Source organism: Bos javanicus, chromosome 11 (assembly GCF_032452875.1).
Source record: "Bos javanicus breed banteng chromosome 11, ARS-OSU_banteng_1.0, whole genome shotgun sequence".
NCBI classification, from domain to species: Eukaryota; Metazoa; Chordata; class Mammalia; order Artiodactyla; family Bovidae; genus Bos; species Bos javanicus.
The window spans coordinates 66,369,072-66,394,943 of record NC_083878.1 but is presented as its reverse complement, the minus strand read 5'-3'; the positions used below and the strand labels follow the sequence as shown (position 1 = coordinate 66,394,943).

At 38.2% G+C, this 25,872-nt stretch overlaps 1 protein-coding gene across 3 annotated transcripts; it reads left to right on the top strand.

Moving 5' to 3' along the window:
• The first annotated feature begins 263 nt into the window (after positions 1-263).
• C1D (C1D nuclear receptor corepressor) lies at positions 264-24,478 on the top strand. 3 transcript variants are annotated; one of them, XM_061432828.1, is made up of 5 exons: positions 264-364; positions 15,769-15,915; positions 16,670-16,736; positions 17,045-17,100; positions 19,944-24,478. In XM_061432828.1, exons 2-5 carry the CDS (start codon positions 15,778-15,780, stop codon positions 20,106-20,108), a joined length of 426 nt encoding a protein of 141 aa, XP_061288812.1. In that variant the 5' UTR covers positions 264-364; positions 15,769-15,777; the 3' UTR covers positions 20,109-24,478. The 3 variants fall into 3 exon arrangements, with proteins under 3 accessions (XP_061288812.1, XP_061288814.1, XP_061288813.1); XM_061432830.1 differs by lacking the exon at positions 264-364 and adding an exon at positions 698-782; XM_061432829.1 differs by lacking the exon at positions 264-364 and adding an exon at positions 6,846-8,098.
• Positions 24,479-25,872: the final 1,394 nt, after the last annotated feature.

Below are 25,872 nucleotides of genomic sequence, written 5' to 3'. Positions count from 1 at the left end.
TCTCAAAGCAAGAATACTGGAGTGGGTTGTCATTTCCTTTTCCAGGGGATCTTCCCCATCTAGGGATCCAACCAGGGTATCCTACGTTGCAGGCAGATTCTGTACGGTCTGAGCCATCAGGGATACAAATCTAGAAAAACGGACCGGCGCCCCGCAACCCCCAGCATACCCATTCCCTCCCACAGCTTCCGTCAGTGGGGCAGAGAAGATCGCCTTTGAGTGCAGAAGGGAAAGGGTTAAAGGGGTGTGGTGAGAAGCGTGAGGTCATCGGAGAGCGCCGCTCTCCACGGTCGCAGAGCTGGCGTGCCACTGACGTCACCATCGCCGACTGCTTTCCGGAAGGCAGACGTGGAAGGCCCGCGAGGTATTATTCTGAAGTGGGGTTGGAATTTTTCTCGTGCTTCTGTCTAAGTCCGCTTCTCCTGGGAGCCCCCAGTCACGCTCCCGCTGACTGTGAGGAGCGGGGCCGTGCTGCGTAGCCTTCCGCGAGTTCGAGTGTTGGGGTAACCTGCAATGGCGGTCCATACAGGACCCCCACTTCCGCTTTCTTAAGGCCGCTTGCTGACTTCGGCTTCTCTCGGCCCCTCTCGTTTCTTTGGGTCCGGCCTTTCGCTTTTCTTCGTCTGTTAGCTCCGCCTCTTAAGTATTGGTGGGCGGAGAAATTTAAAGCTCGTGACTTCTCCGTTAATTTTCTGGTGCTTTGAAACCTGATTGAGAGAGGAAGGCAGAAGTGGAAGATGTAGGAGAGTAGCTTTCCCTTGTCATCCGCCTTTATCATTTAGGTACATGATTATGCCCTGCCTGCTGCTGCGATATTAACCCACCTGAGATGGGAAGCTAATTTTGATCCTAAGTTGAAATCTAATGGAATCTTTTAACAGTGGTTTTTCTTTGTGGTCCAGGAATAGTGTGATTCAGATTTCTGTTTGAATGTATCTTTCGTGTCTTGCTGTTTGTTGACTGCAATTCATTTTTGGCTTGATAAAGATGTCTCTGTTCCAATGAGATGTTTGCTGCCCATCTTGGACTATCTGATAGTAGAGTGACCGGAGACTTAGCCGAATGTTCACTTAGGATCCGAAAATAACCAGATAATCCCTATTGAAACTCCGGGAACCGTTTGTGATTGATGGAAATGATATTTTTGAAAGAGAAAATAATGATAGTGTGAACAGTGGTTTTTCAAAATAGTCAAGACAGTTTATATGTCATATCTCAGTTAGTGAGTGTTTCCAAACTGTTGACCTTGCAAATACGGCTCTAAGCAGACCCCAGTGGTTTGGGTGTTTGAATATTTTCACATTAGTAAAATAATAACTAATATTACTAATTAATATATTGAGTCCTGAGACAGGCATTGTTCTAAAAACTTTACCTGTATTGTTCATTTAACCACAGTATACCTGAGATGAGAATCTTGTCATAAGCAAATTCCATAGTTTTGGAAGGTAATTTTGCTGCTTCACATGACTAATTTTGAAAACACTTCGAATGAAGCTTTGGAATTAACAATAGAATTAATTTCATTGTAATCTGATTTAACTGTTTGTCTCAATCTTAAGCAACATCTTTGTAATTTATATATTTTTTTCTGAGACCTCGGGATAATTTTGTTTTTAGAGGTTAGCATCTCTACCTTTTCTCTGGGATTTTACTCTAAATATGAAGGAAAGTTACAAGTGACACTAGCATGGACTGTCTGCTAAAGACAGTATTGTTGGAGAGGTCGTTGTATGGTCGTTTCACCGTTATTTTCTAAGGGAATGCTGTGCATCGGAGAAGGCGATGGCACCCCACTCCAGTACTCTTGCCTGGAAAATCCCATGGATGGAGGAGCCTGGTAGGCTGCAGTCCATGGGGTCGCTAAGAGTCGGACACGACTGAGCGACTTCACTTTCACTTTTCATTTTCATGCATTGGAGAAGGAGATGGCAACCCACTCCAGTGTTCTTGCCTGGAGACTCCCAGGGACGGGGGAGCCTGGTGGGCTGCCGTCTATGGGGTCGCGCGGAGTCGGACATGACTGAAGCGACTTAGCAGCAGCAATGCTATGCAAAAAAGTCATTATGTTAATAGAGTTCTGATGCAACATCTGCAGAGATCTCTCTAGTTTTCCCCCAAATAGTATATTGATTTGTTTCTGATTTAGTTCCTAATTGTATGTAACTCTGTTTGGCATAAGGATGGAAAGAGCCCTGGGATGTACATTATTGTATATCTTCTTTTGAATCCACATGGTGACTATCCTAATCTGGTATTGAGATTCTCCAAAATTTGGTTTCAGTTTACTTTCATTGTTTTTAGTTAGTGAACAGGTAGTTACCATATACTTAATACGTGGCAAGACTTTATGTTAATCTTGTGGAGATACATTGGGAAATAACCAGTGGAGAGTTTTGAGCAGAGGAGTGATATGATCTGATTTAGGTATTTAACAGGCTCATTCTGCCTGCTCTGTTAGAGCAGCTTGTTGGAGAGAGGGGTAGGGCAAAGCCTGGAGACTAATCAGGAAGGTGTTGTAATAATTCACATAAGAAGATAGTGTCTTCACAGCTGAAAGAAGTCATTGGTGAGTAGCAGTTCAATTTTGGATGTACTTCATAGGTAAAGCTAACAGATTTGCTTATGGATTGAATGTGGATTGTAAAAGAGCTGTCCAGGTTTGGGACTTTGAGCAACCAGAAGGGTTAATTCCCGTTAACCGAGAAGTGGAGAACTATGAGAGCAGCAGGTTTGTGAGGTAGAATTGGGCGTTTATTATGATATGTTAAGTTTGAGATGTCTGTTAGTTATCCAAGTGGAGATGCTATAGGCAGTTGAGGTCTGGAATTCAGTGGGGAATTCATTAGTGGAAAAGGTCAGTTGGGAGTAGTGATATGGTATTTAAAATTGGGAGACTAGAGGCAGTTGCGGAAGGACTGTAAACAGAAAAGCAGTAGACTTGAGTCCTGAGGCATTTTGGCCTTTATAGGTTTGGGGCGATAAGGACCCAACAAAGTAGACAGAAAGAACAGCCATCCGAGGACAAGGACAATTTTAAGAGTCTATTGTTGTGGATTGGCACTCCACTCCAGTACTCTTGCCTGGAAAATCCCATGGATGGAGGAGCCTGGTAGGCTGCAGTCCATGGGGTCGCTGAGTCGGATACGACTGAGCGACGTCCCTTTCACTTTTCACTTTCATGCATTGGAGAAGGAAATGGCAACCCACTCCAGTGTTCTTTCCTGGAAAATCCCAGGGACGGGGGAGCCTGGTGGGCTGCCGTCTGTGGGGTCGCACAGAGTCAGACACGACTGAAGTGACTTAGTAGTAGTAGTAGTAGTGTTGTGGAATTCAGGGTGAAGTAATGTGTTTACTGTTGTCAGATGCAGGTTATGGATCAGATAAGTGAGGATTGACATTTTCAGGTTTATCTTGATAAACATGAGAAGGAGTGTTATTGATGGATAAAGGACAACAGTATGGTAAATGTTAGGACAAAAAGGAAGAAGAGACTACTTTGGCTTGGGAGATATGGAAGCCTTTATAGAGAAGAGGGCATTTGACATGGGTTTTATTTATTTATTTATTTTATTTTATTTTTTTTTATGAGTACAGTTAGTTTGACCATTCTTTGGCATTGCCCTTCTTTGGGATTGGAATGAAATGTGACATTCTCCAGTCCTGTGGCCACTGCTGAGTTTTCCAAATTTGCTGACATTTTGTGTGCAGCACTTAAACAATATCATCTTTTAGGATTTTAATAGCTCACTTGGAATTCTGTCACTTCCACTAGCTTTGTTTGTAGTGATGTTTCCTGAGGCCCACTTGACTTCACACTCCAGGATGTCTGGCTCCAGGATGAGTGACCACACCATCATGGTTATTGAGGTCATTAAGACCTTTTTTGTATAGTTTTTTGTGTGTATTCTTGCCAACTCTTCTTTTTTTTTTTTTAATGCCATTCTCCCAAATCTTCCCACCCTCTCCCTCTCCCACAGAGTCCATAAGCCTGTTCTATACATCATTGTCTCTTTTGCTGTCTCGTATACAGGGTTATCGTTACCATCTTTCTAAATTCCATATATATGCGTTAGTATACTGTATTGGTGTTTTTCCTTCTGGCTTACTTCACTCTGTATAATAGGCTCCAGTTTCATCCACCTCATTAGAACTGATTCAAATGTATTCTTTTTAATGGCTGAGTAATACTCCATTGTGTATATGTACCACAGCTTTCTTATCCATTCATCTGCTGATGGACATCTAGGTTGCTTCCATGTCCTGGCTATTATAAACAGTGCTGCGATGAACATTGGGGTACACGTGTCTCTTTCCCTTCTGGTTTCCTCAGTGTGTATGCCCAGCAGTGGGATTGCTGGATCATAAGGCAGTTCTATTTCCAGTTTTTTAAGGAATCTCCACACTGTTCTCCATAGTGGCTGTACTAGTTTGCATTCCCACCAACAGTGTAAGAGGGTTCCCTTTTCTCCACACCCTCTCCAGCATTTATTATTTGTAGACTTTTGGATCGCAGCCATTCTGACTGGTGTGAAATGGTATCTCATAGTGGTTTTGATTTGCATTTCTCTGATAATGAGTGATGTTGAGCATCTTTTCATGTGTTTGTTAGCCATCTGTATGTCTTCTTTGGAGAAATGTCTATTTAGATCTTTGGCCCATTTTTTGATTGGGTCATTTATTTTTCTATGGGTTTTAAACGATGACATGGGTTTTAAACGATTAATAGGTTTTATTAGGCCCAGAAGACAGGGGAGGAATCGGGAGGAGGTATTCCAAGCAGAGGAAGAAGCCTTACTTCTCTCCCTTCAAGGCCACACCTCCCAGTCAGCTGTTAAAGATACTTTTGCAAGTCCTTTCTCTCGGGCCCATTAGCCAGTGCCTCATTTTGGATTACCATTCTTGCTCCAGGCCCACTGAACCCTGCTAAATAAATTCACAAAAGACCCAAATTAATGCTACCCTACTTCAACTGGGTCCTTTGTCGGTTGCCTGACAGTTGCTTTATTTATCCCTATTTTTTTCCCGGGTGGCTCAGTAGTAAAGAATCTGCCTGCCAATACAGGGGACTCAGGTTCGATCCCTGGGTCAGGAAGCTCCCCTGGAGGAGGAAATGGCATAATCCCATGCCATTCTTGCTGGGATAATCCCATGGACAGAGGAGCCTGACTGGCTGTAGTCCATGGGCTTGTAAAGAATTGGGCATGACTGAACACATATGCACAAACATTTGTGCATGAACACACGAACTCTCTTCCCACCACATACTCCTCAATGCTGTGTAACTGTATAACATTTACTTAGCATTGACTACGGGCTTCTCTGGTAGTTCAGGTGATAAAGAATCCGCCTGCAATACAGGAGACCCTTGTTTGATTCCTGGGGAGCAGGCTAGACAGGGTGGTGGCCGGGAGTCCCCCAACAACTCAGGGAGGAGTTTCTACAGAGAACGAGGCTAGAAAGGCTCTTGTACCTTGAAAACAGGGAGAAAGTGGTCTTATGGTAGCTAGAAAATTTAGGTGTAGGGAAGGCAATCCATTCATATGGTTCTTTGAATATAACAGAGCTAAAGAACGTAGGTTTGATTGTAATTGCTAAGCTGGGTGGAAATGACATTTTATCTGGCATATTTGCGACTAAAGTAAAATCAGAATTTCAGATAGTTGAAATTTTTGTTTATATACGTATGTACTATTGCATTACAGATATTATTTAGGAATCTTAATTCTGAGAGTATAACATAAAATGTGCTCCTTCACCGTACTCCTTTGTTTTCCAGAAATAACCCTAGTTAAGGGTCTCTTATGTATTTTTTAAGAAATTTACATAAAGAACTATACCTCCACACTCATTTCTTTTTAAAAACAAGTGGGTTGTACTATAAATGCTGTTCTTCAATTTTTGCTCACTTAATATATTTCAGGAATTGAAGCTCTGCTTATTTTTTTCTGCTACACAGTATTTCATTGAAGGAATATTTCATAAGTTATGTAGCCAGTTCTCCTAATGAGCATGGAAGTTGTTTCTTGCTTTAAAGTGTATTTTAAGAAGTGTTGCAGTGGACATCCTTAAACGTTACCTTGTGTGAAAATGTACATTTTCAGAAGTAAAATTGCTGGGTCAAAGACTTTGTGCATATACAATTTTAAAGCATAGTGCCAAATTTGCCCCCCAAAATGGTTGGTTTACACTCTAATTAATAGTGAATGAGAGGCTGTTTCTCCTCACCTTTGCCCATATTAAGTACTATCAATCTTCTTGATTTTTGCTTGTTTGACAGGTGAAAAATGGCATCTTGTTCTGGTGATTTATGTTTCTTTAATTATGAGTAAGATTGAGTAGCTTTGTTTATGCCTCTTGGTCATCTGGATTCCTTTATATGTGAACTGCTGATTTTCTTTGTTCATTTTTCTTTTGGGTTGAAGGTTTTTTTTCCCCCTGTTTTATTTATTTTTGTTGGAGTATAGTTGCTTTAAAATTGCAAGTATTTTTGTGTGTTGTTGATTTGCAGAGGCTTCTTTTATCTGTCTTTATGTTGCATATATTTTCCCCTAGTTTTTCATTTGACTGTAGGCTTGGTTTGTTTATTTTTGCATGCATACATTTTTGTAAGGGCCAGGTAAAATGTAAGCTGAGTCGCTTCAGTCGTGTCTGACTCCGTGCCACCCCATAGACGGCAGCCCAGCAGGCTCCCCCGTCCCTGGGATTCTCCAGGCAAGAACACTGGAGTGGGTTGCCATTTCCTTCTCCAATACACGAAAGTGAAAAGTGAAATTGAAGTTGCTCAGTCGTGTCCTACTCTGTGCGACCGCGTAGACGGCAGCCCACCAGGCTCCTCCGTCCGTGGGATTTTCCAGGCAAGAGTACTGGAGTAGGGTGCCATTGCCTTCTCCGAAAATGTAAGGCATCAGGGTTTTTTTAAGAAGGAAATTTGTGACATTATGGAAGTAATAGATACTAGAACAAAGCCTTTGTTGGAAATGTTAGTAATATAAACCTTATTTGAGGCCACTGGCTCTGTCTTATTTTTGTAAGTTGTTCGGCAACTATCACAGCTGGTGAACACCCAGTAACCTATGTTCCCCTGACCCCAGATTATATTTGGAGTTGGAATGAGATTGTAGTCGAGTATTCTAGACTATACTTTCTATGTAGGTATTCCCCATTTTTTGGACTAGGTTATATTCAAAAAGTTAATTGATGGGTTGACTATCTAATATTTCTAATAGGAATATTGTACATGGGTTATCTTTGTTCTCAAAGCATGATTAATCCGTGAAGACCAGCTTTTTTTTTTTTTTTATTAAGGTAAATTCAACATGTTCTATAATTTTACCCTATATACATTAGTGTGTTTGTGTGTGTGTGTGTGACTCTTTGCGACCCCTTGGACTGTAGCCTGCCAGACTCTCCTGTCCATGGGATTTTCCAGGCAGGAATACTGGCATGAGTTGCTGTTTCCTCCTCCAGGGAATCTTCCTGACCCAGGGATCAAACCTGCATCTTGCATTGCAGTCGGATTCTTTACCACTGCACTCATGTGTATCAGTGTTCATTCTTAAGTGATAGGAGTATTTTCTTATGTAACTGTGAAGCCATTTTTTATAGCTGAATTCTAATTTCATAGCAACATTCTCAATTTCTTAGTGTCATCCAATACCTGATCCAGATTCAGGATTCTTTCTTTCAAAGATATCTTTTTACACTCAGTTTATTTGAATCAAGATCCAAACAAGGTCTGCGCATTCCATTTGATTGTTAGATCTAAAGGTAGATCTCTTCTTTCTCTCCCTGCTCTCCCTTTTCTTAGTTTTTCTTCATGCCATTTACCTGTTACGGAAATCAGGTCAGTTTTCCTGTACAATATTTCTCATTCCAGATTTGTGTATTCGCTTTCTTGTGACCTTGTCTATCTTCCATATTTCCTATAAATTGGAAGTTAGCTCCACAGGCTCAATTATATTCAGATTCAGCTTTTCTGAGGGGAATCGGAAATGCTACACAGATGGAGCTGTGTTTGTCACATTGCTTCACATCAGGAGGTTCATGATATGTTTATGTCCTACTTGGAGTGGTGCAGACTCATCTGTGGGTTCAGGTAAGCAGTAAGCAGAAGCTTACTCTTCTGCTGTAAGCTTCCCCTTTTATCTGTGATCATTACCTGAATCAGTAATTTCACTAGGGGTTACAAAATGATGATTTTTTTTTTTAAGTTACCATTTCTTCCACATTTGTTAACTGGAATTTGAACTCTAGTTTTGTTACTTGGGTACCTAATGGTCATCAATAACGTGGCTATTGTGGAAAAACGGTGTCAGAGCAGCAGTTTGTGATGCCAGGAACATACCTTTCCTGGCTGTAGATCTGGAGGCTTACAGCAGTGGATGGTCTTTTGATTCATCAGCTTGGCTAGGCTGCAGCCCCCAGACATTCAGTCCAGCACCACACTAGGTATTGCTCTGAAGGTATTCGTAGATATAAGTGAAATACACAAACAGTTGACTTTAGGGAGATTATTCTAGATAATCTGAGTGGACTTGATCCAGTTAATTGGAAGGCTTTAGAAGCAGAGCTGAGGCTTCCTTGACGAAAAAGTTCCACCTGTGGACAGCAGTTTTGGCTTGCAGCCAAGGGTTCCAGCATGTTCTTTCTTGCTTGCCTGCCCTGCAGATTTCAGTGTTACTTAGCCAGCGTCCACAATTGCATGAGCCAGTTTCTTGCAGTACATCTCTTCAAACTACCTCCGAATGGTTCTGCTGCTGTGGTTGAACCCCAGCTGGTACTGGGAACCACTTCCTCAGCTCTCCTGTTCTCTGACAGTTGGGTGAGGAGTAGTGGCAGAGGTCAGAGAAGCCCCTTTTGTTTAGGGTGACCCTATGATTTGTTGCTCAAACTGGGACTTCTGAGAGAGAAATAGAGAGCAGAGCAGATGGTGAGCTGAAACAGCAGCATAAACGAGGACTGTCTTGGGCGAGGTGGGACATAAAGCCATTCTGGTGACACATCAGTATGACAGCGCCTCCTCAGGGAGCCTGTAGTCAAAGGGGAGTTAAGTAAATCAACACGTGTCACCAGATCGTGTTTTAGATGACATGACAACTTGTAGTTGTGCTCACCTAGACAGAATGGAAGGATGTCACTCAGAGAAGTCTTATCCACTAAAGGAAACCTGATCTTACCTGCAAAGGTTAGTACAGAGTGAAGTGGGAAGGGTGGTTCCTGTGTCGAGAACCAGATGGGCAAAGAATATTTGGAAAGCTGCCATGGTGGCTATAGCCGTAGGATTGGAAGAGGGGAGAAATGAAAGATGAGGCTAGTGAGACAAATAGGGACCACTGGAAATGAGCTTGACATCCATACAAGAGGTTTGGAGTTTATCTTCAGGGTAGCCGGGAGCTAAGGCAGCATTTGAAGTAGGGGTGTACCATGACCAGACTGTCGTTACAGAAAAGTCATGTTTTGTAGTATCTTAAAATTGAGAGTGGAGAAAAACTGACAGGAGGGAGACTACTTTAAATGACTTTGTGAAATTTAGTGAGAATGAAGGAGAGCTTGTGGCTCAAGGAGATTAAGAGGCCAAACTGACAGGACTGGTGGGACTGGGACCTGAGGACGGGGTGCGGGACGACTCCCAGGTTCCTGGCTGCACTGAGCTCCCTGAAGCAGAGGGTGGAGGGGGGAGAGCAGGGATGGTGTCCTGTCCCCCTCCTCTTCTCTGGTGGTGTTGCGGCTCTCATCACTGGCAGGGAGGGGAGGGAAGGAATGGCAGTTCCATCCTGTAGGGGTTGCTGGTAGGGATTCTCCCCTCTGTCCTTGCGTCTCTGCCAGGCATTCCTGAGAGATGGAGAGAGGCAGCTTCTCTCTGGCTCTCTTCCACTTTCTCTACTTCTGTGGTCGACACTTTAGAAGGAAGGTGGAGGGGTGAGGAATGCCTTTGGCACCAGGCAGGGAGTGAGGAGCAGTGGGTTAGTTCTCTTTTTCTTCTCTTCTTTGGAGTTTTACCATGCACAATCTTGGGCAAGTTGCGTGTGGTTCCATTTGTAGTCTGTGAGGAGTAAATGAAGAAATGTGTGTGGATGCTTAGAGTAATGCCTGGTTCACAGGCAGTGGAGTTCAGATGTTGGCTATTGCTCCTGATAGTGTCCATTCACAGCTTCATCGTGGCATCCGAGTAACAAAGGGGACAGAGGGCAGTGACTGCAGCTCCTTCCTTGCAGTGCTTCCTGTGGAAGGAGCAGATACTCGGGAACTGTCTGTGTAAAATGTTAGAAGAAATCTTTTGAATTGGAGGTAATTTCTGGTACTAGAACAGTCTTTATTTTCCAGTCTACATTGCCTTTGTTTTTTAGTTAGGAAAAAGGCAAGTGGTTTGGTTCAGATTTAATGAGAGTCATTATTCTTACTTACTGCCTTGCTTTTAGTGTTCACCCTAACCCATTTCAACAATAAATAACTACTTGCTTATTGGGGCTTAGGGACAGGGAATAATTGCAGGAAAAAGTCTCCGTCATGATTCTTGAGGGGAAATCTTTTCTAACAGAAAAATCGGATGAAAAATTTCACATTTAAATAAAGGTCTTGTGTTTTTTATTCTTACAGTATTTGTTAAAAACCAAAATACATTATTAAAGTTTGCCTTTTAAAATTTAATGATTTTTTATTTTTATTATGATTTTAATACATGCTTTTTGAAATAAAATTTAAACAATGACGAATGAAGAGTGAATAACATGAGTCTGCGCTGATCCCATTCCCTAATTCCTGCCCCTTCGGAGAGAGAATGTCTGATTTTATGTGTCTCCTTCCAGAGGTTTTTCAACATTTGTTGTTGTTCAGTGACTAAGTCATGTTCGACTCTTTGCCTCTCCGTGGACTGCAGCACACCAGTCCTTCACCGTCTCCGGAGGTTTGCTCAAATTGACATCCATTGAATCAGTAATGCTTTCTAACCATCTCATCCTCTGCCACCCCCTTCTTTTGCCTTCCATCTTTCCCAGCATCAGGGTCTTTTCCAGTGAGTCAGCTCCTCACATCAGGTGGCCAAAGTATTGGAGCTTCAACTTCAGCATCAGTCCTTCCAGTGAATATTTAGGGTTGATTTCCTATAGGCTTGACTGACTTGATCTCCTTGCTGTCCAAAGGACTCTCAAGAGTCTTCTTGAGCACCACACATCTACATATATACAATGGCATCTGTGTTGTGTGTTATATACTATGTTCTATGACTTTTTTCACCACTAACTGTGTATTACTATATAAAGATTGGGAGAAGGAAATGGCAACCCACTCCAGTGTTCTTGCCTGGAGAATCCCAGGGACAGAGGAGCCTGGTGGGCTGCCATCAGTGGGGTCGCACAGCGTTGGACATGACTGAAGTGACTTAGCAGCAGCAGCAGCATATAAAGATTAACTTCTTTATTTTTACTATTATCTTGGATAGATGTGGTGTAATTCACTTAACCGTTCGCCTGTTAATGACTATTTAGATTATTTCTTAGTTTTTGTTCTATATAGTTTCTTCATTCAACAAATGTGTATTGACTGCCTGGCAGTGACACAAGACACAAGACACAAAAATTCCTGCTCTCATGTGTCAATGTTTACTGTCTTTTGGAGGTAGACAGACAATAAATGAAATATGTCAGATGCTGTTGAGGACTGTAGGAGAAGGAGATAGGAAGCTCTGGAATGAGAGGAGGGGTGTGCATTTTAAATAGGGTGGTCAGGAAAGCTTTACGAGTACACAGCATTTGAGTAGAGATGTAACAAAGGTGAAGTCGTGAGCTCTGAAGCCACTGGTTCCGGAGAAATGTTTCTAGGAAGGAGAGGAGTCCAAAGGCTCTGAAGTAGGGGTGAGCCCGATAAGAAGAGCAGTGAGGCCTTCATGGCTGAAGTGGAGTGAGCTGGGGCAGAGTGAGAGGAGATGAGGTCACAGAAGAAGTAGCAGAGAGTCAGGACTTTTTCAGTCTCTTCCTGAGTGAAGCAGCAAGCCTTTAAAGGTTTCCAAGCAGAGGCTTGTGGGAGTCTGACTTAGATTTGGGATGATCATTTGCTTTCATTTGCTTTCTTGATAGTAAACTGTTGGAATAGAAACAAGGAGGCCATTTAGGAGGCTGTTGAAACAATCCCAGCAAGACACAATGATGGCTCAGACTAGTTTGGACCAGGGTGGAAGCAGTGAAGGTGGTAGGACGTGGTTAGATTCTGAATATGTTTTAAAGATAGGGCGGGAGAGGAGTCAAGGATCGTTCTGTAACTTTAGGCCTGAGCAGTTGAAAAGGTGGAGTTGCCATGAAATGGGGAAGACTGCAGTAAGCAAGATTAGTCTATTTTTTTTTTTTAATTGAAGTATATGTGTGCTCAGTTGCTTCAGTCATGTCCACCTCTTTTGTGAGCCTTTCCAACTCTTTTGTGAGCTTATGGACTGTAGCCTGCCAGGCTGCTCTGTCCTTGGGATTCTCCAGCAAGAATACTGGAGTGGGTTGCCATGCCCTCTTCCAAGGGATCTTCCTGACCCCGGGATTGAACCCTCGTCTCCTGTGTCTCCTGCATTGCAGGTGGGTTCTTTACCCACTGAGCCACCTGGTAGAGTTGATTTATATTGTAGTAGTTTCAGGTATATAGCAAAGTGATTTGATATGAGTTTGTTCTGAAAGGGAGATGGAATATGGACTTTAGCTAGAGGTGGGGATATGAAATCAAGGTGTTTGTTTCTTGTTTAAGATGGAGGAGGAAAGGTTTTAAGTTGATGAGTAAGGACCCCACCAGGGAGAAAAATGGGTGAGAGGCAGAGTTCCCACTTGAAAAGTTTGAGGAGTCCATTTTAATAATTTTTTAATGCATGTATACAAGGATTTCTGTAGCGTGCTTTCTAAAGAGAATTTCCTGAGTCAAAGAGTGTGTGCATTTAAGAAATCTGTACCAATTTATATTCTGCCTCTAGGGTAAACCCTTGCTAATGCTGAACTTTGCCAGTCTTTAAAATTATTGCCGGTCTTCTGGGTGAGATTTTCATTATCTTAATCTTTTATGCTTTGTAGGAAGTTTTTATATCATCTAACTAATCTTTTGTTGTGTTTTGGCAAATATTATCTCTCAGACTATTTCTTGCCTTTTAACTTTGCTTAAGGTATGCTTTTATAATACAGATTTTTTTTTTTCAGTTTTTATGTAGTTAAGTCTGTCAGCCATTTCCTTTTATAGCATTTGGGTTTCATTTGGATCATGTAAATATTTTATATAATCTTTAATACATTTATACAGAATTTGCCTTTAAATTCATCTGGAGTTTATTTTTGTGTATATCATAAAATAGGTATCTAAGTTTTCCATCTCTTTCTGTGTTCTTAAACAGTTAAATACCATAAGAATTAACTGTTTTTTGAAGATTTGGAAGAAATTACCTGTAATATCTTCTAGACTTGGAACTTTTTAGGAGCATAGATTTTTGACTTCTTAAAAATTTTTTTGGTCTGTTAATGATCTGTTTGGTTTATATACTTCCTTTTAGGTTAGATCTGATAACTGGCCACCCCCCCCCCCCCCCCCCGTACCTCATCCTTATTAGTCAGATTTTTCAAATTTATTGGTTTAAAATTCTGCGTAAAGAAAAATACCATCTTTGTATTTACGTCTTACACCTTTATCTGGACAGTAGATGCTGGAGCTGTCCTTTCGCAGGTCTGGAGGTTGGCTCAGCTCCTTTCAGTCCTTGGGGCTCAGCTCTTACTGTCCTGCATCCTGTGTTTGTTCCTGGGCTCTCCTGTTTTGTTTGGAAGGGGTTGCATTCTCCTTGCTTCTGTTTCCTATCAGTCTAATCTCATTTGCTGTTAAGTTTATAAAAATGTCTGCTGTTGAGGTCTGCTGATGGATAGGTACCCTTCTTTGTTCCAGCATTACTATGGATTTATTTTTGTATTTCTTCTGTCATCTTGGAGAGTTTTTGGGGGGCGGGATGAGAGGCAAATCCATGGTTTTAGTTATTAGCCTTTTGAAATAGGAAGTCACAACTCTCTCCTGTGTGGTTTTCTTTTCTCATAGTCCTTTGTTTAATGGCTGTTTGCACAGTAGTTGATAGTAATTTTACAGCATGTGTAGTGATAGTCCCCTGGACTTGATCTTTTTTTTTTTTTTTTTTTTTAATTTTTAAATGAAACCAGATGTCTCTGTGGACTTTATTTGTTGAATCGAAATGTTGATGTATTATGACTAAATAATCAAATAGTACTTTTAAAGCTTAAATGACATAGTCATAACATTTAGAACTATTAGGGACTTTACAGATCATTAGACCAACTGCCTTTTTTTATGAATGAGGTGTTTGGGGCCCAGAGAGATACTGTGATTTATCTAAGGTGACAAAAGCCAGTGACCAGGCAAGATGGAAAGCCTGAGTCTGTTTACTTCAAATTGGTTATGTTGTTTGCTATTTTACACATTCTTGATGTTCTCCTTAGTGATGTAATGAAGGAGGAATTTTCAGCTAATAAAATTTTTTTAACCTAAGGATGGTACATATGGCTTTGAATTGCTTCTGAAATTTGATCTTAGATAATGTTATTAACAACGATATTAACGATTGGAGAAGGAAATGGCAACCCACTCCAGGGTTCTTGCCTGGAGAATCCCAGGGACGGGGGAGCCTGGTGGGCTGCTGTCTATGGGGTTGCACAGAGTCGGACACGACTGAAGCGACTTAGCAGCAGCAACGATATTAAATACAGTGATGTGGACTTTTCTTTTTCTCATATAGATATCAAATATTGTTATAATTTAAATATGAATTTTACAGAATGAGTTGTGAAGGTATGCTCTGGCCTAAATAAAAACTATATAGTTTATTTCTCCTAAGTTTCTTCTTTTCTGCTTATAGGCTTTGTGTGATTTATGGCCTCTTGAATTTCATATTAATATTTTAAGCTTAAGGAATATGTATATATAAATATAGGCTTGAAAAGTGATTTTAGTGATAAATGATTGTAAGGTACTTCAGACCCAAGATTTCTAATTTTTTGGTTTAATATGCTGTTAGATCAATGCCTGAATTTAGAAGTGCTAAAATATATGTTTCCAAATAAAAAAGAGCTTTGCTTATCATTGTTTTCAATAAGCATTAGGGGGTAGGATATATTGACTTATCACACTTCCATTGCTTTGCTTAGTCTTTAACATCAGCCAGCCCTTGGCTTCCCTGGTGGCTCAGATGGTAAAGTGTCTGCCTGCAATGCAGGAGACCTGGGTTCTATCCCTGGGTCAGAAACATCTCCTGGAGAAGGAAATGGCAACCCACTCCAGTACTCTTGCCTGGAAAATTCCATGGACAGAGGAGCCTAGCAGGCTACAGCCCATGGGGTCGCAGAGTTGGACACGACTGAGCGACTTCAGTTTCTTTCTTTACTTTCTTTAACATCAACAAATTTTTTTAAAAATGTTTATCATTGATATAACATATTTGGTAGTCATGTCTCAGTTATTGAGAAGCATTGAGGGATTGATATGTGTAGCATTAATGAACTTGGGTGGGTCCCTTCCTGGGACTCCTCTCTTTCTCCCCCCCCCCGCCCCCGACCCCACCAAGCAACTTAAGACGAGGGTAAGTTTGAACATGGTTGCTCCAGAATTATATTCTAAGAAGATTAGTTAAATTATCTTCAGATTTTAACTTTTAGAAGTTTTGAGACACATGATATGACCTATTGATTTTTTAAATAACCTAGCGAGCAATCTCTGTCTCCAATATGAATTTTAAGAATTTAATTTTTTTTCCAGCTGATCATAATGGCAGGTGAAGGAATTAATGAAGACTATCCAGTAGAAATTCATGAATATTTATCAACATTTGAGAATTCCATTGGTGCTGTGGATGAAATGCTGAAGACCATGATGTCTGTTTCTAGAAATGAGTTGTTGCAGAAGGTATTTTAAGTAATTTCTAAAAATGTAATTCCTAATACTGAGTGCTGTATTGTGAAACATACAGAAGAAGAAACAGATATGTGATTTATGCCCCTTTCTCTCCTTTTTCCCCCTCTATGTTTTTAAGTATTTAGATATCTTTAGGGGAAAATACAACAAATCTCCAACCTTAGGAAATGCCTCCTAACTATATTTTTATTTTGACTTGGTTTTGAATTAAAAAAAGCACTCCCCACATTCTTTCTGACAGACTCTTATCTTTGACCTTTTAAGTATTACTATGATGTTATCAGGGTTTCTGGAAACTCTATAGGACAGAAAGAGTAAATTGACTTTGACAGTCTAAAACAAATCTCATTATGTTTCTTCTGTCTTTGGTATTGCCTAAGCATTTTAGCCTGCTTCTTATACATAAATGCATCATGTACAATGTTTATATTGACAAATTACTTTTGACATACAAAGCCCAGATTGTAACTCCTGAAATTAAAGTAATTCAAAAGAACTTTTTTTTTTGGTTTTGAATTTTACACATTCCTTGTTTAACTAAAGATGATACCCTGAAGTGAAAATTTGTGGGCAAAAATCACCAGTTAACAAAACTTTGCTTTCTCAAATTATTTCCAGATTATTTGGTTATTGGATTATAGGAAGTGAAAAAAACATTTCTTTGATACATTGTGCTTGGTGAAAGTTTAAAATATTTGATGGTACTCAAAGTTTATATTTATTTTTTCTTTCTTTTTTTTAATAGTTGGACCCACTTGAACAGGCAAAAGTGGATTTAGTTTCTGCTTACACATTGAATTCAATGTTTTGGGGTACGTATATTACTTTGGAATTAATTACAAAGCAGATTATTTATTGTGTTAAAGATGACATTTTAAAAATGCTAACAATTTATATACAATTATACTTTATGGCAGTTTTAACTGTCAAGTATTTATTTCTTTTAAATCAGAATACCAGATGCCTATGAGCCACACATACATTTAGAATTACAAAGAGTTTGAATAATTTAAGATTTAATTAATCATTTGTGTGACGTTTCTTTTTTGTAACAAGTTTCTTTAATTAATGCCTTTATTAATATATACCCATTTCATTCCATGAAATCTTTCTCTTGTAGTTTATTTGGCAACTCAGGGAGTCAACCCCAAGGAACATCCAGTAAAGCAGGAACTGGTAAGATTGCTGTGGATTGATTTCTTTTATTTCACGTGTATTTCTGTTGTAGTGTTCTTGCAGTTAAAATTAGAGTACCTTTATCACCCTAATTGTGGAGAACAAAATTATTTAGGGTTGAAATTATGAAAGTGACCCAGATTTCATTGTGTCTTTAGTTTCTCTTTCTCTTCACCTTTGTCAGAGAATGGTGTTCCATATATTATATAAATCTCTGGATGGGAAAATGTTACGATTCTAGTAATTATTTATAACTTCTATATTATTTTTCCTATAAATTCTTGAAATCCTGTTCATCTCTACAACTGCCTTTTTAAAAAAAAAAAAAAAACCCTTACACAATTCTTAAAAGTATATTCTAGTTGATTTACTAGCAAAGACGGGAAAGTTTCTCCTCCACCTTTTCAATTCTTCCATTAATTCATTTTCTCAGCAGTAAAGAATCCAGCTCAGCAACAAAGCTAAAAGCTTTTTTGGCACCAGTTGTGTGTGTACTGTCCAGTAATTCTGCGTTAGTGACATATTTACAACCTGTAATAAATCTTCAGGTTTGTCTTTGTATTCCATTTAGATGTATAAGTACAGTATATAAGGTCTGGTATCTTGGAGTTTTTGCTGACTTCAAAAATTAAATCAAATCATTCAGTTTGAAAGAAAAAATTTAGAAATCAAACTTAAGGTTACCGTCTTGACTTGGCTTTATGAATAAGAATGTTAATAAATTTATTCTTTGTGTTTATAAAATATAAGGTAAATATATATGTGAAATACACTTGACACTGTATTATTGTTCTAAAGTCTTAAGGTGGTTGATATGTATGTATTTTATAACTGAGTAAAGCACTTGGTCATTTATTAAAAAAAAAAAAAAAGAGTAAAGCCAGATATGTTGTCTTCAATTTTTAAATGTATAGACTGAGACCTTTTTTTCTTTTAAATTTCTTGGAGGAAAAGTAAAAAAGTAAATATTTTTTAAAATACAGAAATTGTGAAAAATACTTAAAGCAAAATATATAAAGCAATATGGTCCATAGATCTTGATTTGACAAATGAGATTGGCCTTAAATCATAGGAAGAATGCATTGTATCATCTGTGTTCAACTTTCTAATGTAGCCTTTACGTTTATAAAATTCCTCTTTTTTCTCTTAAAAACAAAGTTATTTGGAGTAGTTTAGTGCTTGATTCTGTCATCTGTCTTCTTTTTTCCTCAGAATCCACTTTATGGAGAAGTGCATTCATATTTTAGACAAGGGTTAACAAATGAACAGCATCCATAAACCTGTTCCCCTTTTCTGACTCTGTGACAGATGTCACTGATTGACACAGAGTTAGGGTGTGAGAGGAAGCCTGTTTGCTGTCTATATCATGAATAGGGAAAGGCATTGAAAATAGTCAATTCATTTATTCAAGAAATATCTTGAGCGCCCACTAGAAGCCAGGCTTTATTTCCAAGCGAGATAGTTCCTCAGTGTATAAAGCCACCAAAATATCCCTGCCTTTGTGGCAGGTGCCACACTATCTAGTGGTGGGAAACAAGCAACAAATAATACATATGTAAAGGCTTCCCTTGTGGCTCAGAGGTTAAAGCGTCTGCCTCCAAGGCGGGAGACCCGGGTTCGATCCCTGGGTCGGGAAGACCCCCTGGAGAAGGAAATGGCAACCCACTCCAGTATTCTTGCCTGGAGAATCCCATGGACGGAGGAGCCTGGTAGGCTACGGTTCATGGGGTCGCAAAGAGTCAGACACGACTGAGCGACTTCACTTCACTCACTATGGATATATAGTATGTTAGAAAGTTATATTGTGGGAATAAGGAAAAAATAGCACAGGGTAAGGGGCATTGGAGTACTTGAGTAGGATTGCCATTTTCAGTCATTACTATTGAACTATTAGCAAGGTGAACATTTGATGGGATTGGAAGGAAGAGAGGGTGTGGGTTTTTGAGGGATGATCAGTTTGGGGAGGGCTAGGCTGGGTGTGTGTTGTGAGGACTTTAACTCATGAGAGGGTTTTGAGTACAGTTGTTAGATTTTTAAACTTAAAAAATCCTAAGGTTCTGCATTTTTATGTGTATGTTTGTAAAACTATTTTGATAATTTAATGAAACTTGCTTTTAAGTGGTGATCAATCATTTACTATTTTGTGGCTCTCACACCTTTATTTCTCTAATTGAAGTAGGGAAATAAGCCTTTTTTCTGATTAATGGCCTCAGAAGATTCAAAGTGGTACAGAAACCTAGTATGTTTCTCACTGTGTAAAGTTTGATAATAGCTGTAGATTTCATTAGAAAATATCACGTTCTTATCAGTCAGAACTATGACATTGGCTAAAAAGATCTTATATTTTCACTCTACTTAGTTTAATTGCGACACTAGAAGGTAACAAAAAAACAAATAGTTAAAATGCTGCCAAAGCCATTTCCTGTTTCACATAATTTCTGGAGAATTTAGTTTGTATATTGTAAGACTGTGAAAGTTCTATTTTAGATTATAGACTTCAGATACAAGGCAGTTAGTATATGGATTTAGGTAAATTAAAAAATTTAGTGTAACCACATATAAACAGTTCAGTGTTTATCTCTGTGGTGTCTAGGTTTTCCTCTTTTCAAACACTCAGAACACTTCTGAAATGACTTTCTAATGTCTGTGTTTCCCCTAGACTGAGACTTCAGGAGAACGTGGAGTGTGTTTATCCTGTTCACTTGGCACTTAACTAGCACCACTCAATAGGCAATAAATACACAGCTGTTGAATTTAACTGAGGTGTAGTATAATACAGCTTAGTGGTGGTGAACAGCTTGGTAAATCTATTGCCTTTCTTTTTTTTTTCTCTTATCTTTAAGGAGAGAATCAGAGTATACATGAACAGAGTCAAGGAAATAACAGACAAGAAAAAGGCTGGCAAGCTGGACAGGGGTGCGGCTTCAAGATTTGTAAAAAATGCCCTCTGGGAACCAAAATCTAAGAATGCATCCAAAGTTGCCAATAAAGGAAAAAGTAAAAATTAACCTTTCAGTTTCAATGTACACATATTTAAAAAGTACATAATTTTTATTGTTTTCCACAAAATGAATGATGATTATGTGGCACTGTAAGGTTTAAAAGTATTCCTTACTGGAATCATGTACAAAACTTGCATTTGAAATTTGTAATGCTAAGAACTGTTTCCTCCAGAAAGATTATCTTTATTGGTTTTCCTATAGAACACTATGAGGTTTTTAACATTGTAGTATGTGTGTGTGTGTATATATATATATAAATATTTTATTTTGTATGGGAGTACAGCTGATTAATAATGTGACAGTTTCAGGTGAACAGCGAAAGGATTCAGCCCTACATGTACATGTATTGATTCTCCCCAAACTCCTCTCCCATCCAGGCTGCCACATAACACTGAACGGAGTTCCATTTGCTACACAGTTGGTTATGCATTTTACATTTATGCATACATTTACAGCAGTGTGTACATGTAATCCCAAGCAAAATTGTAGTGTATTTTATATTTATACTTTACTGTCTCTTGACCAGACTCTGATTTGCTTAGGTCAGTCTTTCATGTGCCATTTTATAAGCAACTATGAAGTTTAAGTTAAATGTTCCTCGTAAACATTTGTCTATTTCGATGAATAATGATTTTATGAAGTATGCCGAAGTTATAAATACATCTGTTCTCACTATATAATATTAAGAAAGAGTGAAATGACTTAAATGTCCATTTTTTTCTGTGTAGTTATTTCATTATGCTGTCATGATTTTGGGAATTACTGCTTTTTGTGATATTTGAAGTATGAAATTAAGACTTTAAGGTTATTCTTTAATTCTTGGCACTTTGCCACGATGTCCCATTTAAAGTAAAATACATTCTCATTAACTTTAGATAGGAAATGAGGTTGTATATTGATGGCTGAATTTTGGCATAATAGCTATACCCTATCAAAGCTGTTAATGCATGGCTGACCTGTTTTTTATTTTTCTCTTTTGTGTAAATTTTTCCTTGAAATCAGGAAGGTAGGTTTTAGAAGTCCTTAGAAATGGAGGAATTCATGAGCTTTTGTTCCTTGTGCGTAGTGCCCTTAGTTCTCTTGGCCTCAATTTTTTCAGATGTTTTTAATATTTATGAGACTGTAACAAGTATGTACAAGTATTTTGGAACAACTTTGTATGTTACATAATGTCACTTAATCAGAGGAGGAATCTGAAGGAGAGTACATTTTATTTATATTCTGTTTTATTTTTCTGTAATATTTATTACTGAGAATTCTAAATATTAAAATTTTTTAAATATCTAAGCCCATGAATTTTAATTATATACCCTTAATGCTTTCAGTCTTTGAATTCACATCATTATGTATAGGAGTGCCAAATACAGCAAAGTACTTGTACTTTAATTTTTGAAAAAGAAGTTGTTAAAATTTTCTGTGTGATTAATTCTCCATAAGTAACCTTGAATAAATGGATTTCTTGATTTATGATAGCAGATATTGGAAATGGTCTTAAAATATAATGGATTTTGTAAAGCATGTTGAACTCTTTCTGTGACACATGAAGGAATCACTGATAGATGCAGAAAGTCTGGCTCAGATGTCAGGCAATTTTTGAAGTAGAAGCACATTTATAGTTATTTCATTCCTTGTTTTACCTTTATCTCTTCTAAATTCCAGTTTTTTTTTTTTTTTAAGTACATGAGAGAAATAAACGTTATTAAGATCAAGTGTAGTGGCTTTGTTATTTATTGCAAAGAAGGTTATAACTTGCATTTCTTTATGTTTTCTCATTTCATCAAGAAAAAAAGATTAAATGAAAAATGTCATAGAGTTGCAGAAAATCATTGGCCAAATTATTGGGTTGTGAAAGTCCAGCTCTTCATTCTCTTATATTTTTTTAACTATTTTATATTGAAGTATAGTTGACTAACAGTATTGTGATAGTTTCAGGTCTGCTTTTTATTCTCTTAAACTCGAGATTCTTTAGTGAATAATTCTTTTAAGTGTTTATCAGAAGTAAAAAAAAGCAGTTTAATTGTATTCCATTTTATTAGGTATGATTTTAAATACTATTTCTTAGCACATAGTAAAGAGCTGAATGATAGTAAGTGCATTGGGTTGCTTATTTTCTATTTATTCATTTCACAGATATTATACCTAATGACATTTGCATTGCTAAATACAGTGTTAGGTTCCAGATAAGACAACTCCAGCCTTTATTCTATTTTAAGAAAGTATTACAAAAAAACTAAATCTTTCATTAAATTCAGTTTTTCAGAGTTATTGGAAAATTTATGAGAAGTTGTGCTCATTAAACTAGTCAGAATCATAAAGGGTGATGGGTTGATCTATTTGACCATGAAACAGTTATTGTTAAAATAGTTTGTTCCAAATGACCGTCTGCTCTAAGTTTAGATGTTAATTACATCTTGTATTAATCTCTTTGGGAATTAACAAGTTGGAGAGGTTATAGCTATAGATATTTTTTAGATTAGAATTATGGACTGTTAATCTAATACTAAATAATGAGATTTGGTCTTTTAATATTTTAAGTACAATTTTCTTCTTGTTCATGATTGCAAGATGGGAAGTCATTTTTGTAAAGTTGAATATGTTAAGAGGAATATTGAAGCTTGAATTATGGTTTACATTCCTGGAATTTAAGGTTATGTCAACTTGATTGGTTTTTAAGATACCCTGCAGATTAAAAAATTGTTCTACTTGGCAGTTAGAAATGGATTAGTGTTATTTCTAAATAAAACTTAAAAAATTGACTAGAAGTGTAGGAAGTACTTAAAAATGGACAGTATATTGAATACAGATACTTTTTCTCAGATATAGGTTATTGGATAAAAAGCTGTTCTGGGAAGCAGTTTATGATATAGTTAGACCATAGTTTTATGCATTTAAATTATCAGAAATTCTGGCTTTAGTGAGTGACATTAACTGAGAAAGGTTTGAATAGTGATTCTGAACTAAGTTTGGTAGATAAAGTGGAGAAAAAGAGGCACTGGCATCTCATTTTCTCACTTCATAGCATAGTTAGTAAACTTGCTCTGATAAAGATTCTTTAAACTGAATAGTAACCTATTTTATATAAATGTGATCTGAATGTACTTAACTAACATTTCCTTTTCCCTATATCCTGGTCTAAAATGTATCAGTTTTGGAAATACAAACCATATTTTGTTGATTTTTGTATATTAGCATTTTATAGTTGTCATTAACAATTATGTTAGGGGTAAAGTATACAGGGTTTTATTCTGTTTGTTTTATTTGATTAATTTGCTATTATGTTGCTTGTGAGTAGGATTTCAAGAAAATGCTTTGAATGATTTTGGTTTGCAGATTCATTTTCCCTTCAGAGAGCAGCCACCCTCTGACTTGACTTTTCAAGTGTTTATTTTATGGTATAATTTCAGTATAACTAGAAAGATTAGTTAAAGCTGTCCGGGAAAGGGAGTAGTTATAGTGATATCTATTGGCAATTGAGGCTTAATCTTAACTCTGTTACCTCCTACCGCCCCCCGCCTTAGGCCAGAAAGCAAAACCAGCCTAGCTCTTTATTACTCATCTGTTATAAAAGGTTGAGAAAAGATGCCAGTCCTCCCCCCGACTCCCCACCCCTGATAAACCTTGAAGTCTGGCAAATGTGTCATGGCAGAATAATTGCAGGTAAGATGTCAGTTTTGTAAAGTGATATATTTCAGATAGTACACAAAATTTGATGGCAGGAAAAATAAGCTTTCATAAATGAAACATTTAAGAGACTCTTATTATTTACTTTCAGTTTAGTGTTGCCTTTAAGGTGTGCCATTTCAGTTTGGCAGCTACAATAAATGACTGAAGGAAATTGAAGATGATAATTCAGCATTTCAAGATGCTCCTGCTGAAGTGAATGTAGACCTATCCAGGGCTTGAATTGAAAGTTTATAGTAATACAATATTTTAAAGCCAAGTACCCAGGAAATTCATGGTGATAGGATTTGAATGAGATGATTAGGAGAAATAGAAAAGAATTCCTTCACTTCCTTATTAGGTGGGTATTAGCTATTGAGAGGCTGTGTTGAAAAATGTTATTGTAAAAAGGATAGAGGCTTTTTATATGCAGTTTTCTATGGAATATAATTCATCGTGGACCTTGTCCAAAAATGTTTGGTTATTAAAATAACAAATGATTATAATAAGGAATCACTTCTGATTTAGTGTTATAGCATTTTGTTGCCTGTAGACCATGTTGTGCTGTATTTGGGTGGTACTGTTTCATTTAGTGACTTGATTTCTCTGTTAACACATTCCTTATTTAAATTGAAATTATTTACCATACCTTTTCTGATCCTTCTTTGTTATTCTTCCCTTGAGAAGGTAATCATTATTAAAAGTATATAGAAACATTTGGGGTGCATGTTTTTTTTCAGATTACTGATTTAATTTTTTTCAAGTATAAAACCAGGAGTGGAATTGCTGGGTCGTATGGTTAGTTCCATTTTTAAGTTTTTCAATGTCTACAGCAGCATTGTTTACAATTGCCAAGGTATGGGAGGAACCTAAGTGTCTGTCAACAGATAAATGGATAAAGATGTGGTGTATGTATATACAACGAAATACTACTCAGCCATAAAAAGAATGAAATTTTGCCATTTGCAGCAAATGACGATTTAGAGGGTATTGAAGTGACTTAGCAGCAGCAGCAGCAGCATGCTAAGTGAGATGGGGAAAGACAAATACTGTATGATGTTACTTAAATGTGGAATCTAAAAAATACAATAAACTAGTGAATTAAAAAAGCAGACTCACAGATACAGAGAACAAATCAGTGGTTGACAGTGGGTAGAGGGAAGGGGGAAGGGCATTATAGCATGGGGAAAGGATGTATAGTTGTTGCTGGGTTTTATGGGTTTTGACACATGTGAGTTTCAGCATTTATGATTTTGACTATTGGTGAGTGACTTTAGATGTCCATGGAGTGTATAGTATTTTGCAATTTTGCCAAGGCATAATCTTAATTCTTCCTAATTAAGGCCTTGTTCAGTTAATGATTTAGCTTAGCTAACTTCATCATCCAAAGTTGTCTTTCCTCACTTGCAGTCACGTTCATTTATCCACTCATTCGGTCAGCAAGTATATTGAGCTCCTCATATGCGCCAAGTTCCGTTACAGGCATGGGAAGTTCAGCAATTATCCCAGCAATATTTTGTGACCCCATGGACTATGGCCTGTAGTCCACCAAGCTCCTTGGTCCATGGAATTCTCCAGGCAAGAATACTGAAGTGGGTTGCCATCCCCTCCTCCAGGGGATCTTCCCAACCCAGGGATCAAACCCAGGTCTCCTGCATTACTGGCAAATTCTTTACCGTCTGTGCCACCAGGGAAGCCCAAGAATACTGGAGTGGGTAGTCTATCCCTTCTCCAGGGGATCTTCCCAACCCAGGGATTGAACTGGGGTCTCCTACATTGCAGGTGGAATCTGTATCAGCTGAGGTACCGGGGAAGGTAGGAGATATCAAACTTTATATGAAAAATGGCCACTCTGGATTGAATTGTGTTCCCACAAAATGAGTATATGGAAGTCCTAACTCTTAATACCTCATAATATAACCCAGAAATAGGGTTGTTGTGGATGTAGTTCGTGAAGAGCAGGTAATAGAGTGAGCCCTAATCCAATATGGTGAATGTAGACTCACACCTGGCAAAAACACCATGTGAAGAAGGCAGAGATAAAGGTGTTGCTTCCATAAGCCAAGGAACACCAAAGGTTGCCTTCACGGCACCAGAAGCAAAGCGAGAG